The 19,649-nt window shown below is 45.5% G+C and overlaps 1 protein-coding gene across 2 annotated transcripts in view; it reads left to right on the top strand.

The window, feature by feature from the left end:
- ULK3 (unc-51 like kinase 3) overlaps positions 1-19,649 on the top strand; it is a 532,836-nt gene that overhangs the window by 327,212 nt on the left and 185,975 nt on the right. For both annotated transcript variants that reach the window (XM_069624512.1, XM_069624511.1), the window contains exon 11: positions 10,088-10,152. In XM_069624512.1, the coding sequence (XP_069480613.1) occupies positions 10,088-10,152 (65 nt within the window). The remainder of the gene's footprint in view (positions 1-10,087; positions 10,153-19,649) is intronic.

Genomic DNA, 19,649 nt, shown 5'->3' with positions numbered 1-19,649 from the left:
TAACGTACCGCCACCACTCAGGAATATCTAGTGATGTCAATTGAGATATATTGTGAATACAAATCCAATCGTGAGCAAAAGGTTGATGTGACACACAACTGTACTTTATATTGTAAGCATTTTGTATGCATATTTCATGTCTTCCCTTCTCTGAAGGTTTGGTTAAGTATAATTGTGTTCTATTTCCATGTGGGGAAAAAGGTATTGTTTTTTAAAAATCTGCAAAGTTACTATTTATTGAGATTCTGTTTGAGAGCTATTCTGCATTCAGAGCCGGAGGGCGGGCCTTTTGCGGAATACAGGCTGAGCATTCAGCTTTGATGCTAAAAGGTGAATCAGCTTGTCCTACAGCCAAGTGAACACAACTATCCGGGTAAAACTGGTTTTAATCTTTAAATACACAAAATTTCACTCCAGGCAAAATTGAAAAAAGGGTAGGATCATCTCTACAAGTTCCAGTAGTGTCGACAATCTACATAACCTTTCAGGCTATGTCCAAAGAAATTCCTTTTGGGAATTTCCTGCTTGCAATTGTCTGTTGGTGGGAAAATCCCAGCTCCTGATAGATTTGATAGCCCCTGTAAGCATTGCTATGACTTAGCCAAAAGTTGTAGATAATAATCAACCTCTGCCAAATTAAGATGGGGCCCACTAGGTTTGCATTTCCTAGCTTCCGCAGGTCGACTTCAGAGTTCTGCATCCTTCCTCTACTTGGCCTCCTACTTACCCACCTCTCTATTGTTGTTCTTATCGATGTCATGCCATGTGCTCATTCCTCCTCCCACCATGTGTTTGACCCCTTCAGATTGGGGCCTAACCCTACCTGTTGCCTTTGGCAAAGCGTGCTGTGACAATTCATGGGTTCTTGTCACTTCTCCGCAGAGGGGTGACCTTCCCTATGAGGCTAGAAAGGTGAGGCCGCTACCCAATAGTCCCTCCAGGGGTGGTAAAAAGCGGGAGGACATCATAGGGAGAGACTCCCCTCATTACGATAAAGACTCCCATCCATTGAAAGACATCCCTAAACCTATTCTCAGAACTTAAGGAAGATCTCCCCGAACTACCCGAAGGGACCTCCAGCTCTATGCACGAAAAAAACCTCCTCCTCCTCACCTGTATAAATGTCCTCCAACGAATCCTCCGAAGATATGGTCCTCCTTTCCCTCCAGGCGGCTTCTGGCTTTTTTGCGCAGCTCTTAGAGCGAGCTTGTCTGGAGGCCACCTTGCCAATAGGTCAATAGCTTGGCAGAGGGACCCCCAGGGAGCAAGCACCAAATCCAGGGAAAGGCCAAGCTAAAAAATCTTGGTGCAGCTTGAGTGCGATGTTAATAGCTGCTCCGTTGGAGCAAGGACAGCCAAAGGTATTGCAGTAGCCGGAAGAAGAGGGTAGACCAGCTGACCGAAGATCCGAAGCTGAAGGTTTTTGGACGCTGCTGAGGAATGCAATGTAATGTAAACAATGGAGGCAGAAGCTGCCAGGAAGTACAGCCGCAGGGGAGAACACCAAAAAGGCGAGAAGGTAATCAGCCAAGGCAGGGGGAACCAGCAAGAAGCAGGGAGCACACACAGACAGGAACGGGGAAAGGTAAAAGAAGAGCGGGGAGACTAGTTGCAGGGAAGCAGGAAAGACGCCGTAGCACCGAAGGACTGGAGCGGTGAACACAGCGTTAAGACCCAGCGCGGACGAGGGTTCCAACGCGTCATCGCGCCGACATGGGCGAGTACATATACTGCGCCGCAATGACGTACAACAACAAGGAAGACTAGACCGTTGTGTTTCCCGCGACGGCCGTTAGCGTCCTTTCCATGTCTTCCACAGCCGCCAATGTCCACGCGTCTTGACACCCATATTCCCAAAAGCCATGGCCCTATTGACTCCTTCTCCTTCCCAACCTGAAATGACACCCATATTCTCAAAGGCCATGGCCCTATTGACTCCTTCTCCTTCCCAACCTGAAACTACTACCGTATGTTATTGTTAAGTCTCTACTATCACATCTGTAAAGCCAGATTAGACTGAGGTGAAGAAGAACCAAAGAAACATACAGAACAATAGTCAAAGGAATTACCAAAGAACTGCGATGAGTTGGCCACTGGGAGGTATGAAGATACCTTCAAAGGCATTGATGACAAACATTGACACTACACTGTGGCGGGCTCAGCAATATAAAGTAAATACTGAGGAAGGAATAAGTGTGTTGAGGAGCACAAACAGCAATGAGGGAAACTGGTATCGGTCCTACAGAGCCTGGGAAATTCAAACCTGTGCTTTTTGAAACATCGAGAGACAGCCTGTCTCTGAAGAAGAAGCTGAAAGGAACAATGTGAGCCAGAGTAAGTCCGACTAGCTTCAGAAACAGGCAGAATCCAGCAGTGGTGTGGCATCTCCGAGATGGACCGTGGGTCCATAAAACCCACCAAGACTGCTTCAGTAACAGCTTCATGCAGCCGCACAGACCAAAGAGGAGGAACGCGGGAATACATGCAGAACGCAGGAAGAACCAACATTGACTTGAGACCCCAGGAAGAACCTGAGCATTCCGTAGTGTAGATACAGGTAACCGGAGCTGCAGGAAAGCCGGGTGGAGTCCAGGGAGTATTCCTCTGGAGTGATCTCACTTGTCACAGTAGTGATACCCTGGAGGAAGAAAGACTGCTTAACTGCTGGGCCTGTGAGTACAGGGGAGGCTGCAGTGTGGAGAGGGAGTTCTAACTCTTGGGAGCCAAACCTGGAGCAGCTGGGGGTTACCAGGCAGTGCCCACACCAGAGATCCTCCCCTGGTCAAAACAGGAAAACCCAGGCCTTTGAGGGGCAGGGAGCGAGACTCTAACCTCAACAAGTTATCCCCTTTACCTCCTGCAGCTCCCAAAACCCTGGGAGAGCTGACAAAGTGGCAGCGAAATAATAAAGGTGCATTCTGGGACATGAAATCCAAAGATTTTAAAACTTTTCAAATCAAGAGGGCTCTGAGCCCGGCTGAGGGAGTCCCCTGAGAGGACAGAGTGAATGAGAACAGTGCCTCCATCATTGCATTTGAGAGATACCAGCAGCCCTCCCGGGTGAACGGCCGGTTTGGGGGAGGTGAAGCTGCAGCAGTGGTATCGTCCTTGGCTCCCAAATCAAGGATGCGAACAAAGAAACCAACCTAGCCTGTGAGTTGAAGCGAGAAAGAGACGAATAATAGCAATACAGTATAACGGAGTGGGCCGGCATAGAGACAGTGCCCAGTCGGAAGTCTGATGTACGCCTAAAGAATGCATAATGGTCAAGATTAACCCCAGCAAAAGGGGGTGTGAAAAGGTGAATGCTTGTAGAGAAAGATTACTTAACTTTTGTGCTTATGGTGCTGAACTACCAAGACCAAGAGACACTGTGGCAAGTAACATAAGAGTGTGAGCTGAAGAGAAAGTCGAAGTGGTCCTGCGGAGGTCTGTAGTAAAAGCCTCGCACATTCGAAAGTCTTTGACATTAGTGAAAGGTCTGAGCCCGATTGAGGGAGACCGGAAGTGTGATAAGTTAGGGGAAAAGAACCCCTGACAAATGTGAGTTGAGCTTGGGGAAAGGGTATCCTTGCAAGTGCTGTTCTTGAGAGGTCGGAGCCAAGCTGAGGGACACCTATGTGAACTGCTAAAGCTTTGATAGGTCCGAGCCTGATGGAGGGAGACCTACGTGAACCTTTTGTTGAACTGTAAACTTTTTGTTTAACTATGAAAGAACTTTTGGAACGCTAGAAAAGTGACTTTAACGTGGAAGGCCAGGCAGGCCTCGATCTACATTTTGAACTGCCTTTGTTTTGAGAACCTGAGCCAGAGTGTGTCATCCTATCAACAGAAGCCGGCTGCCTAACTCTGCACTGTCCAACGTGGGGAGGAGAGCTGACTCAGCCATCTTGATCTTTTATGTTATAACAATGATTTTCCTTTACATACACCTTTTTCCCTGCACCCATTTATTGTAATAGTGTATGGGCAGGCCATAGGTTTATTTAGTATAGGCCACTTTATTTTGACAGTCATTACTAGGACTGTGTTATTTATTATTTGATGGTAGAGTGTGCTCCCATCTTTGGATATAAGACCAGATGGGAGTATTATCAACCCTTGTTGATCAATAAACACCCTTGAACCTTGCATCTCTTGTGTCTGTTTTCCCTTGTGATACCACGTCTCCCTTACAATGCCCAGAGAACCAAGAATCAATTATTCCTCAGGAGTGATCTCCCTCGTCACGGTAGTGATACCCAGAGAACCAAGAGTCAATTATTCAGCTGGCGTGAACTCCCTTGTCACTTTGGGAAACTCCTCATATGTGAAAAATACCAAAAGGACAAAACTGTCGGGGAGTAATCTCCCCAAACAGTCAAGACTGAAGAAGTCCTGGTAAAGTATCGGCAATACGGAGAATAGTAGATAAAGCCCTAACACCATTGTTCACAAATCATTGGGAGGAAGTAAAGAGACTTCTGAAGACTAGTGCAAAGGACTGTCCAGGGATAGTCTCCAAAACTCTGTCAGGTAGACTAGGAGAAGTGAGTGCTTCTTCTGGTCTAAGGGTATTTGGTAAACATAAAAAGTCCTGTTAAAGTGCCAGCAATAAGAAGACGAGTTGATAAAACCTTAACTCTGTTGTTTTCAAAACCTTGGGAGGAAGTGAAGAAACTTCTAAAAACTTGTACAAAGAACTATCAAGGAACAGTCTCCAAAACTCTTCCAGATAGATCAGGAGAAGGGTGTCATTCTCCTGGTCTAGGTATATTTGGTAAATCAAACCTTATTGAAGAGTCTTCTGTTCATTCAGCTTAAGACTGGATTGTTTCCCCAGGAGAAGGTAGCAATTCTCTTGGTGGATTTGATAACATGTTCATTGAACCCTTTGTTTCTTGGTTTATTTGCTAGTGGTAGAGATAGAGTAGTTGGTTTGAACAGAGGACGGTATTTTGGTTTCTTTTGACTTGCACCCTGACGAGCATATGAGTTATTTTGTGATGAGGCTAGGGAAAATCCCTCTAGAAAGGGAAAGAAGAGGTTCATTTCTTTATTGAAATAAATGTTTATAGCCAAAATGATACCACCTTGTCAGCTTCCTTACTCCATCATGCAACAGTGCCCTCTTGTCTTTTCAGCTGTGAATGGCTGGATCCTTGCTAGCTTCCTGATGATATTCTTCTTCAGCCTTCTCCTGGTGTCTCCAACCGCCCTCCTCCTGCTGCTTTCCACTCACCTATGTAAGGAAGGCAGGGTATCAAACAGTGAAGACAGACACAAGTGATCACAGTTGAATGGTGTTTGTGAACTTTAAATGGGTTGGTTGAATGCCTATCTAAACCTACATTTAAGGATGGGAGCAAGCTACGATCAACTAATAATAATAACACAGTCTTAGTGGAGTCTGTCAAAATAAAAGGGCCTATACTAATAAACCTATTGCCAAACCTTACTTCTAAATACAGAATGGTGTGGGATAACAGTGTATGTAAAAGTAAAGTGTTCTCGAAATATGTCAGGATAGTTGAACAGTTGGCTTCCCTTCCCCACGTTTACAGCATGGGGCTAGGCGGCACGTGCAGGCTTTGCACACTGTCTTCTTGGCCACGAGGTAACAGTTCAACACATAGGCATCAGGACCTCCCGCCAAAGTCTCTCTCGCAATGACATCTCTTATTGCAGAGGGCCTGATGTAACCAACAAAACACAAAAGTTCCTTTCCTTTGTCAGGGTTCTCACATTCATAAGTTCAAGATTTGTCTCCCTCCTTTGGCCTCGGACCACGGGTCTCCCCTCAACCGGGCTCTGACCCCTTTTCTACAATGTTCACCATTTGGTCTCACTCTGCCGGGCTCAGACCACGGATCCCCCTCGTCCGGGCTCAGATCCTCTCGATATTCGAATCAAAGACTTTTAAATGTGCGATGGGTTTTGCTTAAACCGTTGGAGGACCACTTCGATTCACTTTACACAATTATACTTCATAGCAATCTTCTACTTTCATTTCTCTTGTCTGGATACCGTACAGAGACCTTCGATTGAGCACATTCACAGTGCCCGGACCACTCTGTCAACGGTATTGTATCCTTCCTTCTTAAATTCAAACATTCACCATCGGTTTGGAGGATGGTGATATTTATACGTATGACCATCTCATTCAAGAATCCTGTAATAGACGTTCATGTTTCCATAAATTCTTTTAATAATCCGGCCTTTGTCCAAGTACATTGTTATATAGCACCATAAAATCTCACTCTCAAACCAAGTCCCCCTGGGCTGGAGCTGTGGATGTCATAGGACAGTGCTTGCCCGCTTAATCCTAGCATACTGATTAACCATTCCTCAGACACTTTGGCCTGCCAAAGATTTTGCAAACTGTGGTGACGGTGATTTACAACACATACTATCACCGGACCACAGGGCTATTTTGACATGATAGGTCTCTGAAGCCAAAGGGCCCATAGGGTTCAAGACTACCATTGATTCTCCATAAACGGCACTCCCATCCAAGCACATAACATAGTTTGACTCAACCTGTCTCCAAATGGAGTCCATTTTGAAGTCCTCCTCAATAGATGAACACTTGAATTGGGTGCGTTTTGTTTCAGTGAAGTGCTTAGAAATTATTCTACAGTGAGTTAATTCACCATCCTTATGAAAACTTCTATACCCAATGTAAACAAATCTGGTTCTCAGATAATATTGAAAGTGTAATTGCTTTCATTAAAATATGATGTAATTATGTGATAAAAACATATAGTTTGAAAATTGCAAATCAGGTCAGTGCTAGAAAAAACAAGATGCTGTTTCCTGAACAAATATTAACATCATTATGTTAATTTATGCTGCTGTGTAGGAGGATTGTACTGTCATTCAAAGGCTCAATGTAGTAAGTTATTTAATGGACAAGTCTGCCTACAGGATGTTAGGTTTGAGTCCATAAGGACGCCTTGATCCTTGATGCAAGGATATGTGTGATAGTGCTTTCTCCGACCCACCCTCCCAGGTCCAACTTGGGTCCTTCCTTTCAGATATCTTTATTTCTACCTGTGGTGTCCCCCAGGGGTCTAACCTCTCTCCCTGGCTTTTCAACCAATACCTGGCACTCCTTGCCCACTGCATCGCCGCTCTTTGCCCCAACTTTCAGTGGTATGCAGATGATGCCCAGCTCATTTTCAGGCTACACTCGGCCTCCTCCTGATTCGCTGTCTGCCATCCACGAGTGGTGTGCCACCAGTGACCTCTGCCTTAATGCCAGTAAGACTGAGATTCTACTCATCGGCACACCCGCTCTCTCCTTCCCTGCAGCTCTCTGGCCGGCCTCTCTTGGCCCTCTTCCTGCTCCCACCTGCAAGTCTAAAAACCTTGGAGTCATCTTTGACTCCACACTCTTCTTTTCTCCTCACATCTCCGACGTCTGAAACACTTGTGTACGAGCGCGATAGAAATAAAATATCAATCAATCAAAGTCTCTAAGAAGTCATACTACCAGCTGCACCTCCTCAGAGGTATCCTTCCTTTCCTCTCCTTCCCCCAGAAGCTCACTGTCTCCAGAGCCCTGGTTCTCTCTAGGCTGGACTATTGGAACAGCCTCTATCTAGATGTGCTTGCCTCTACTCTACGCCCTCTGCAACTGATCCAGAACGGGACTGCGAGACTTGTCCTTGGCCTCAAGCCCAGGGATCGTATCTCTCCAGGACTGAAATCTCTTCACTGGCTCCCAGTGGCTGCGAGGATTAAGTTCAAAACCCTCTGCATTGTCCACAAGGCCTTCAGGGGCCTGGGGCCGCAATACCTTCAACTCTCTCTTCCTAAATATCTTCCTTCTCGAGCTCTTCTCTCATCCGCATCCAACTCCCTCAGGGTCAGTCGCTTCTCCAAGCAACAAGTTGGTGGTAGATCTCTCTCTTCGGCAGGGGCCTCCCTCTGGAACAGCCTACAAACTTTCCTCTTTCCCTATGCTTTCTCTCCACCTCTCCTCTGTTGAATTCCTGGCTTAAACGGCACTGGTTACCTGTCCACCTTTTTCAGATTCTCAGGCCCAGGCCCCGCCAGTTGCCCACCTGCACTGCCTCCTTGGCACTCCCTGCACCTGGGGACTGTTTTCTGTATCCCTACAGTCCCCCCCCTACCAGCACTTATGTCTGCACTTACCTTGCTCATGCCACCAGTGGCCGTTTTTATTCATCTTATTTTTTCTACTATCCCATGTACTGCACTTTCCCCTCTCCCTTCCCCACGCACTTTTCCCTTTCCCTCTCCCCATGCATTTGTGCGATCTGAATGATACCTGGCCTAGTAGGATCGTTGTTCTGGCTTCCCTTTGATCCCCCTCCCCTGCCTCATCGCGCCTTGAAACACTTGTGTATAGGCATGTTATAAATGCTATATCATGTCATATCATATCACTGAAGCCACAGCACTGTCGCTTTTATAAACCAAGAGATTTACAGATTAGCTCGGGGGGGGGGGAGAGGGAACACAAACCGAGTTTAATCCTTGACCAAGTTTAATGATCAAATTATGAGGGGACCAAAGGTAGACACGGAGGCGAGTTGCATCATGCCTTCTTTCCAGCTGGTAGTTTTTTTTATACTTCCGGAGAGCCACGTAGCAGGAGAAAAGCATGCCAGCATGATAATGATTCGGGAACTTTCCACCATTCCAAACCATAAAGCAAAGAAAGGTTGTAAGACCTACTAGAATGGGCAACCAGAATGCCTAGCATGCCCTTCGTCCATATGACTTCTCCTACTCTGCAAAGGCCTGCAACTCAATCCCCAATTCCTCTGCTTACGTACCTGACACCGACTTCCCCAAGGCATGATGACCGCAAGACAGATCATGAGGTAGGAAAACTAGCACCGCTAGGACTTTGGTCGACCTTGGGTAGTTGGAACATAGCTTCTTCTAGACAATTATACAAATATTAAACAAATGAAGACAATATGAACATATTTTCTTTGTGCATATCCTCGAAGGTTTATTTAAAATATATTAACTATAACAGCTGCGTAGGAGGGGTTTTGGAGTTTTAAGTTCCAATGATCAAACTATAATTAAATTATATAAAGTCTAATTAAATGGTGTAAATAGTTTGGCAAAGTTTTGTGCCTCCTAAGGGAAAAGGACCCATCCTATGATTTGCAGTGCTTCTACTAATTATTTGGGGATTAACTAGGCCAACCAGATAGCTCTGCGAGGTAAGTGCTCCCTGCAGACATCTGTGTTTACCCTGCAGTACACTGGTTTGAATTCTGCATGGCTGACTCATCCTTCCAAAGAGCTAGGAGTTCATTTGGAGATGGGTCGATGAAAGGAGCAGGAGCTGAAGCAGTTAACAGGAGACTGGAGGAGAGACTCAGGATGTTGGGAAAGATTGGAGATATGAAAGCGGGAGAGGGGACCAGGTGAAATAATGAAATAAAGTTTAGTTGGGGGAAAATAACACTGAAGTGATTACAAGCAGTAGGAATCCCACACGAGGCACTGTATACAAAGGTGATTCTTTTTTACGTTTGTGTTCATTTTCTTCAAAATGTATATGCAGCAAACAACATGAAATAAAACATTTAATTTACCTTCATAATTGTAATTACTTGGAACAAAGAAAATTAAGGTGTAACAAATAAATACATCATCAGTTTAGGACATCCAGTTAGCCAATGGCCACCAATGGCCACCATTTAGACTAACATTTATCTGGAGGAGCTCTTTTGAAAAACATAAACTCTCTAGCATTATATGATTGCGTGCCCTACATCATACTTCACATTCTGGCAGTAAGGACTGTTCTCCTTCCAATAACTGGCCTTGATAAGCTTATATTATGAAACCTAAACATTTTCAGACCGGTGGTGAGAGTCAACTGCACCAAGCTCAGTCAATTGTTGTACAGGGAGAATTGATGCAGTAAACGTTTCATTTAATTCACCAGATATATATGCCCAAATTCTGCTCAAGCAGAGGCAAGAAACAAACACATGTATCTTGTCAGCCTCTATGGTCTTACTTTTGACGTATCTAACATCACTGCCATTGGGAGCCCAGCAAACCTGGAACAGGGCTTGGAATTGTTTAACAAATCTTTGTCTATTTGCAGAGATGGCGAAGGACAAGCCTCGTCTCTACGCTGCGCTGGAGGTGGCTTCTGCGGCTGTGGCCAAGGTATGTGTTGCAATGAGAGGTAAATATATTAATTTGTAGGGGAACTTTTGACCTTATTGATTAGCTGTACAAAACATCTAAACAAGCACATACATTTGAATCCCGATCCAGTGCTTAGAAACCAATCTCTGGTATCAAGAGTGTTATAAAAGAACAATTATAATTAGTGGCAAAAACAATTAGCCCTTTTTCTCTGTTTATAAAAAAAATAAAATGAATGGAATAATACACCCGGGGCAAACATTTCAATGTAGAAGCTGGGAGCGAGGCATAAAAAGCCATCCACCCCTACATTGTCCTCATGCGCACAACACACCATATCTTACTTGCCCAAGAGTCCATTATCTCTTGCCAATGGCTAGTGGCGAGTGATCATTTTAAACCGTAATTGTGCTTTTCATTCGCACATATGTTCTTACTGTACATATAAATCAAGGTACTTGCGTGTCAACCTTATTGGTAAGATGTCCTCCTGGTTTTGATTGTGTGCTGTCCCAAACCAGTAAATATTTAAAGTAGACACTGTGCTGTCACCCCTTCCGAGATCAAGGTTAAGAGGGGTACACTATGAATTCCTATGCATCCCCTTCTACACTGTCCTAAATTAATTGGATAGAAACAGGACTGGGAGTGGGAGTAGAGGGCATTATTTTATTTCCCCTTTACCTTTTCCCACTTACTATAATATCCACGAAAGGCGGGTGTTTGTCTTTTGAAGTTATGTTATGTTACTTGGCATTTAATATAGCGCTCTATATATCATTGGTATGACCTCAAAGCGCTGGTAGGTTGAACACCCTCGGGAACTGGTCAGTAGCGAGAGATAGTGCCATAGGGTGCATGGGTGCACAGATATAGGTGCAGCAGATGTAATTGCCGGGTGGTAGCTGCATCCTAGCATTAGCTGTGGTGCAGGAGATATCAGTTGAATGTGTGCAGTCTGGTGAGTGGACACCAAGACTGGGCTCTGGCTGCGTTAGGCCTGAAGGACGCATATGTGAGCCAGAATGTGCTAGGCAAGCTGCGTTTTATTAGGTTGATGAGGTGTTCATGGGGTCATATTCGTATGTGAACAGCTAGGCCGAATTAATCAGGGGTATAGCTGTGTTCTAGTTGAATGATGGTGTATAGTAGAGAGTAACCGTAGTGATGTGATATGATGGTTATCTTTAAAGCGCCCGAGACCAGGCACGTGAACAGGATGGCAGGGAACAGAGTGACACACGGTCACATATAGACAGGGGCTGGCCTTACAGCAACAGGCGGGTATACGAAAATAAAGCGACAGCATGGGGTACAGGAGGGCAGGGTACACGGTGATACACGTGTGGGGCATATTTACATTCGTATTTCTAACTATAAGCGATTCTGGCTAATGTTCACAGCTCCAAGTGTGGGACAGGCCAACATTTGTACTTGCATTCAAGAGCAACTGGCGCAGCCCAATGTTCACAGTTCGTCCATTCCATCCACCCCATACGCCCCATCCAATCTGTCCACTCCGTCGACTCCATTCATTTCATCGATTCCAGCCATTCCAACTGCCCTATTCATTCTGTCCACTCAGTCCATTGCATCTATTTTATCCACTCCATCCATTCCATCCAGTGGTCATCTAATGAAAAGAAAAGTGATGAATATTTCACACCACTAGGCTGCACTCCCGGAAACCTTTGAAAAATATGTAAATAATAAAAAAAAGAAATCAGCTCAGCCCTGTAGACATTGGCCCAGAGTTAACCCTAGTTCTCTGACTCAGAGGTAGATGGGTATCTTTGCTAAAGAGTATGAACACAGGTCAACTAAAAGAGAATCCTTACAGCTGTAAGACATGTAAGGTTCAAACGTAGTTCCTTACCCCCTTGGGTGTATAGTAGGTAGTCTCTCAACCTTGTTGCATCTACCCCGCACCTCTAGCGGTCCCTGGACACCCCGCTACTTGCTACCTGCTCTGTTTCCAAAGATGTGTTTGGTACATAGAGACTGGACTGCACTGTGCCATTGTGAACACTGAGAGCCGATTTGCCACTTGCGTGCTGATGCCCATCTTCATGCTACTACGAAAGATCCTTTTTTTTCACCGTCATCAAAGCAGAGATATTGGGTGCTGAGGCGCACCAACAAAACATGGGACACAAGAAGTACGTTTTTTCCTTGGTTTATTAGAAATCCGGATATCTTTGAGTTAAACTGCAATTGGACCAGGGGTTTTATCTACAACTAACCTGGGAGTTTCTCTCAGGGAGCAATCTAAGAAAAAAGTGTCAGGACTGTTCAGACTACAAAGTGTCGGATTTCTCTCTATACAAGTGATACTACTAATCAGGCTCTCTATGATCAACACTATCTCAGGGGTATAGCACTCTGATGCTTTTTCAGTCAGTTTTAGTGACATGGAAGTAGCACCCTATCTGCTTCTTTGCTACGTTTCACCTTTATGTAGACATAGCGCCCAGCTTGCTATTTCTAATCCAATTCCACATGCTCACACCAAACGTATACTGATATCCTGTAAAGGCGCTAGACACGTTCATGGAGTCTATCTATGTTTGTCCTTTGTCTATATCCCTGGTCTGTGTCTCCCCATGCTACCCTTTCGCCCATCTGTTCACTGTCATTCATCCACCCACCCACCCACCCACCATCCCATTTTAAGGGCACCTGTCACATGGTGGACATTGATGGACAATGAGGCCAGACTAATGAAAAGGGTTAACATATTTTGTATTAAACCTGTACAGGCTGGACGGAAGTAAATTCATCTGGGAGATTTCAGGATGGTTATTTGCCACAGTCAGATAGCGCTCTGGGAAACTCAGCAAACAGAAAGTGTCTCTCACAGGTGAGTTCTGCCTGCTGTTAGTGAGTCTGGGAATGGGTCTCTCCCAGCAAATGGGTCAAATGAATCAATAAGCTTAAAGTCTCAGGCATTATGATCTCCGGAGCCCTTCTTTCAGACAGTCTAAATGCTGGTTTGTGAGGGGTTCCCAAACTATTTTCCCCACAGGTCTCTGGGTCTCTGTAACACTCACCTGATACCCACGGAGGCGCCGACCTGCTCTGGACTGCGGTAACCTCTTCTAAAGTGATGCGCAGGACTCGGAAGATGGACTGGACCGGACCCCCAAATCTCGCTTGTCTGGCTTGCAGAAGAATCCTTCTGTAGATGGAAAAGGGGATTAGCAGTCTGCTGGGTAATGTCGCGACCCCCCTCTTCCCCCTCCCACACTCCAAGAACCCCTTCGGCGGTTCCCCGTAGAGTCTCACCTTAGAGTCTGAAAGGACGAACTCTCCATCCTGCTTCTGATGCAGGGGCGCGTTGATATCCAGTTACTTCACTGGATCTCGGATTTGGTGAGTATTCAACTCCGCTCGACTTTTCCGGTATGGTGCCGTAAGTATAAGTCTTTAAAAGTTCGAGCCTTAATAACCGTTGTTCTCTTCACCTTTCTTGCAGGTGCTATGTGAAGATTCTGCGTAGCGGTATGGATTCGCCGAAGGAAGCTCCGGGGGCTTTTTGATGGATGGTTCCTTTTGTGTCCTTGCCTTCACCCACTAATGCAAGTGTCTTTTTCCCCTTAGGGGCCGGGGTACGGTTGTGCCAGAGATCCGACGTGAGGAGAGATTGTCCCAACAGTAATCCGGTAAGTCTTATGGTGGGAAATCGGGGCTTCCTCAATCTGATCCTTTGCTCACCTTGTTTTCTCTCTTTACCCCCTTAGGCGCATAAAAGCGGCGGATGGTGTCAATGGTCGCTGAAGAGCCCGGAGGCGCCTCGTGAAGGTGAGTGAGCGCGGCGCTGCAGCGAGCGATGCGATGCACTTCTAAAATAAATGTCTTCTCTCAGGATTGTCGGCGAGATGGTTCCGGACTCCGGATGGAAGTAGGTAATGTTCATTTATTCACCTTTCTTTCCTTTCCTTTCTTTTCAGGTGTTCCAGGAAGAAAGTGGGCGTGGCAGGAGCCAGGACAACGCGAAGCGTGAGCTGCTGTCTGGGCGTGGCTTAAATAGCCCCCAAAGTAGTTCCAGGTAAGTGTCCTTCCTCAGCCACACCCGAGTGATAAAATAGTCCCATAGGTAAAATAGTGCCTTTCAGACCTCAAGGAGGTCTGGATCCTGCAGCATGGTCTGCATCAGGTAAGTGCACCAAAACACTCCCATTATGAGCCTGGCGCCTATGGCGCCAGGACCGATGCCTTCTATGAGCCTGGCGCCAAAGGCACCAGGACAGTGTCCAAAGAGCCCCTACATGGGGTTGCTGGGTTCTTCCCCGGGGAAATGATGTCTGCTTTCGGGGAAGCTGGGCTGGAACTGGCTCCCCGGGAGTAGGCATCATGACAGTCTCTTTTACTTGGTTCTAAGTCCCGTGTTTTAAGGATTTCTCCACCCTGTTTGCCACAGTTAATCCTTCCTTCATGATGCAGAGCCTCCAAGCTGGGGCAGGGGTCTCACCAGGCCCCTCAATCCCTCCCTCTCTCCCAGGGGTCTACGCTTTCAACTACCTTCTCCAATCTCTCTCTTCCTTCCTCTTTCTCTCTTCCCCAGTGTCTAGCCTCAAGGTCTTGCTCTCATAAAGCCTTGCACAAGATTGTTGTCTTGTTGGGTATACTGAGAGAAACCAGAAGGTCCAGGTGGCCAGGAAACAGCCATCACTTTTGTATCCAGTTCCTGGGGGTGGACCAGTGCGGGAGGATCACCTGGGTGAGGGGTCTTCAGGGAGTGGGAGTGGAACACCGGATGGTGGGATGGTGGGATGCGGTATCCCCTTCCCTGTAACACCTTTACCCCATCCTACCTGGTAGGATATTTAGGAACTTCACCCCCCCAACCTTTTCCAACACAAACATTTTCTCATGGACAGCCAGCTGTAAGGGAAAACAGACTGACACCTGAGCCGTATACCTGACATGTCCCAATACTATGGTCAGGCAATTACAGACAATCACACACACCTGACTTCATTACACTTCCCCACATGGATAAAAGGCGGAGCAGGAGAGCACACTCGGAGCGGGGCAATGCACACGAGGAAACAGCAGTTCCAGATGGCAGTTTAATGAGATAAGAAAGACCGCAAGACAGAATGGGGTCGCAAGGAGGGAAGTGCCCTTGACCTTTTCGACAAGGAACCGTCACTTTCCTGCAACCACAAGAATAGAAAGCCTAAGACCAGGAAACCAGGCTGAAGAATTCTGGTTGTGTGTCAGAGGTACTCAGTGCCCTCCCACATCGATAATCAAGACTGGGACACTCGCCAGCTGCCGTGGTACTGTCCTCTGCTCCACAAACAAAGCAACGCCACAGCAAAATCAACACAGCCGGTGAGTTGGGGATACTGATACAAGACCGATCTGTGTTGAAGCCAAGGTTGCAAGTGGCAACATTGTATGGCGATTGCTGGAACGAACATTGTTTGAAGCGCGTGTGATAACCAACGTGAGAAAAGTTGAGCTGCAGATGAGTGACTGAACTTTGAAACCAAGATATGATACCTTTGGCAGAGTGGTCAGGCACCGCGTGCATGCTCATTCAAATGTCTCTGTAAGGTATCCAGCTAAGAGGTGACAAAAGTGAAAGAGAGGCAAAGAATTGTGATTCGAAGTGGTCCTGTGACAGGTCAAGCAAAATCCTGTGCACAATCGAAAGTCTTCGATGTTGATACAGTAAAGAAAGTTGATGGCAAAGTAGATACATTTGTCCGAGCCCAGCGAGGGAGACTGAAGATTTTGTGTCAGATTGGATCTGAGCCCGGAGGAGGGGGAGCACCCGAAAAATTGGATCGTGAAAATCCTAAGAAACTTGTGTACATGCGAAATACTAAAAGGAAAGAAACTTTATTGTTTGTTGCATCACGCCCTCTGAAAGAAGAGATTGTTAATGGCAAAGAGACTTTGACATAGAAGGCCATGATGCCGAAGCTTTGAAATGCACCCTCGTGCTAGAGAAGCCAGAGATTGTTCTAAGCACGAATGTGCCACCTTGTCCTGTGCTGAAAACGTGGGGAAGGGAAGCCAATGGCTTGAATATCCTGACATATAATTTCTTGAACACTTCTTTTACATAACATTGTTTCCCACACTATTTGTATTTAGAGGTAAGGAATGGCAATAGGTTTATTAGTACAGGCCCTTTTATTTTGACAGATTCGACTAGGACTGTGTTATTATTATTTGATGGTCGTAGCTTGCTCCCATCTTTAGATTTAGGATTAGACATGGATTTTTCAAACCCAATTCAAGTTCAATAAACACCCTTGAACTGTGGTCACTTGTGTCTGTTTTACCGTTGATACCATGCCTTCCTTACAATACTCTTTTTGATCTTAAGTTCCACATCCATAGTTTTAAAACATTTTCCCCTCCAAGCTCCTCTTGTTTTTTAAAGATGCTTAATTTTAGCTCTTCATTTCCATCTGCTACCGCTTTCTCCTCCTTGATGTTACCCAAACCTTCCCTTTCATGACTTTCTGTCACGTCCTCCCTCTCCTATGCCACCTCTTCAAGCCAATCCTCTGTAGTGCTTTGCTCTCCTATAATTCCTGTTTGTTCTTATCCATCTCTCATAAGTATTTTTCACATATATATTCTCCTTCCCACCTTCTTGGCTTCTTTGGGTCCCTATGTTACAACAATTCAGATTCCCCAACTCTCTTCCAACTTTCCCATCTTCTTTCCCTGTTTGGATCCCTTTTTGACCCAATCAGGCACTTGCCATATAATCATGTAACAGCAAGGGATCCCTCCTTACACTAGCCCCTTATGTATATCTCTTCCAGCCTTCTGTCTCCTGTCCTTTACAGGCTCCAGAGATTTTCCTCCAGTCTTCTGTCTCTGGTCTCTTGTGTTCATCTCTCCATCCAGCTCCAAACAGCTCTTCCTCCTAGCTCCACAAACTACTAAGTGAGCCCTTGGGTTTGTATCTGCCTTTGACCCCTCCATTCAGCCTCCATCTGATGTTATAGGATTGTGGTGAGTTCAATGGCGATTGGCTGTCAGGCTGTGCCACTGAAGATGGCTTGCAGTTCTGGTGTGCGACTTGGGAATAGCTCCCAAGTGCATGGCCAATCTCTTCTTAAATGTATGAGTGTTGAGGTCTTCTGTGAAGACTAGCAGACTGCCTCTGGAATTCCTTGGCTTAGCGAAAGTCGCCGACTTTCTTTTGGTAGATTAAGTAAGAGTTTTTGCATCTGCATTAGGGGAGCTGAGTGTGCAGGTGCCCCCCCAGCTCCAGTCGGCCACTGCTCCTCGATTCTCTTAAATGAGTGGAAGGATCTAAGGTTGCACTGCGATGAGAACCTAACGTCTGCTCAAGGCATGGTGGGGGTATCCAGGGGTATCCTCACCCTGCTCCCCCTGGTCCCATCATTGCATTGCTTGTGGCGGTGAGCGGCCCTCTTGGCGAGCCTATCATCCACAAAGAGAATCAGGCAGGGGACTTAGTCACACACCCCACACGGGCTGCCTCCCTCCTCTTTATTGCCTCCAATGTATGCCATTTCTGATTGAAATTATATTGCTGTTAATAAATACAAACAAAAATAAATGCAAGTACCAAGGAGGGATAGCGCCTTGCCCACTTCTTGTTCCAGGGTTACAGTGCCTCAGCTCACTCTCAAGGTATTTAGTGCCTTTCTGACTGTTAAGGAATATTGTTCCCTTCTCACTACCAAGTGATGTTGGTCCCTTCAGTGTTCCCGGGGGTTCCCACTTGCAGGACCTTTATCAGCACTTACAGATGTGCTAGCCTTCCGAATTGGCCCAGGGCTCTCGAGGCTTCTGGTTCTCCCAATCTGTCTGTAGCCCCATGTCACACAACCCTGCTGTGCTCCTAGAATCTGTGTCTCTCGCTCTCTCTCTCTCTCTCTCTCTCTCTTTCTGGACTGCTAGCTTCTGGATGACTACTTCTCCTCTGTCCTTGCCACGCTTTAGCCTTTTATAGCCCTTTCCCTTCCCAACATCTTTCCTGATTGCGTGTTATCTTCCTGTGTGCTAAGAGACTCGTGAAGTGATCTAATTTCCTAATGTACGAGGGTCAAAGGCTTCCCCAGCCTGCATAAGACCTAGCTGTCATCTTATCTTCAGTTGGAAGACACACCTATTTCCTTTCTTTGCACTGCTCTCTTGTGACTCCTCATCTCTTGCATCAACTCTGCTCCAAGGCCCTGATTTTTTGACTTCATCAAAGTTCTGTGAAACTATTTATTTATTTATTTTAATGTGATGTAGTTTTATAAACAAAAACTTTACACATAATTCAACATTATAAACCATTAACACAATTTAAATAAATAACACAATTTAAATAACGTTTTTCAGAATCGTCATATTCAATTTCAATATTTCAAATTTCATCGACATCAACATCATCTGTACATCCAAATAATTTCATCTAATAACTCATTTTCTTACTATAGCTGGGGGGGGGTTAACTATTCTTCGAGTTTTTCATTAACCATATGCCATACTCTATAGAAAGCTAGATGTAGACTTGCATTCAAGGTATTAATACACATATACCAAAAATCTTTCGACTTAGTGTGGTCTAAATTATGGACGTACCTACTATAATGCTTCATATAAATTAGGCTCAATCTAGGGCATAACATAAGGACATGTCTCGCCGTTTCAGGTGAGGCTTTATTCTTACATATCCTACAGAAGCGCTCTAATTTGGGAATGGCCCGTTCAGGACCTAACACAGTTAGGACAGGTATATGATTGATACGTAAGAGTAGAATAAAACGTCTTAAGTTGTCCGAGGGGCATAGGTTCAAATATCCTTGTGCCCTTCTATAGGTGTAAAGTACATGGGATATAAACCCATAACTGTGTAGGCTTTCAAGATGTTTAAAGTTATTTTGCCAATCCCAAATTTTTAGTCGCTCCCCCATTTGAAATTTCAAGTGTTCAAAATTGTCACCCCAATTAGGGGTCCACTTGATCATCTCAAATAGAGTGGTCATTTCTCTCACAAACTTAATCTGCTTGTTCCCAATTAGATCTTCTTTCACCGTCATCAAGAGTGGATTGATAGGATTCATATGCATCTTAATGTAGAGTTCAGCTCTTTTCTTTAAGACTAGAGCTTTTAGGGAGAGTAGGCCCAGTTCTAATCTCAATATCGCCATCGGTATTCCCTGTGGCAGGCCCAAAAGCTTGCGCCAATACCTACCCTCCAATACCTGGAGCCAATCAAAGCTAAGATGGACCAAAGCTTCCAGTCCATAAATTACCATTGGCACCAAGCATTGGATGTAAAGTTGGCGGGCCGCCCAAATGGAATATCCACTCTGGTTGCGAGAGAACTGGCATATCATGGCAGTTAATTGAGCCGCTTTTATTTTACGGGTTTGCACACATGATTGAAAATTTCCACTAGAGTCGAATTCCACTTCTAAGTATTTATAGCAGTGTGTATATTGGATTTCCCGACCTCTAAGCAGCATTCTAGGATGGCTCACCTTACCATGACTATACAGAATCAGTTCTGTTTTCGT

This window comes from Ambystoma mexicanum, chromosome 11, assembly GCF_040938575.1.
Source record: "Ambystoma mexicanum isolate Mex_15411 chromosome 11, UKY_AmexF1_1, whole genome shotgun sequence".
In the NCBI taxonomy this organism is placed as follows: domain Eukaryota; kingdom Metazoa; phylum Chordata; class Amphibia; order Caudata; family Ambystomatidae; genus Ambystoma; species Ambystoma mexicanum.
The sequence above is the reverse complement of the archived record's forward strand: the minus strand, read 5'-3'. Positions and strand labels throughout refer to the sequence as shown.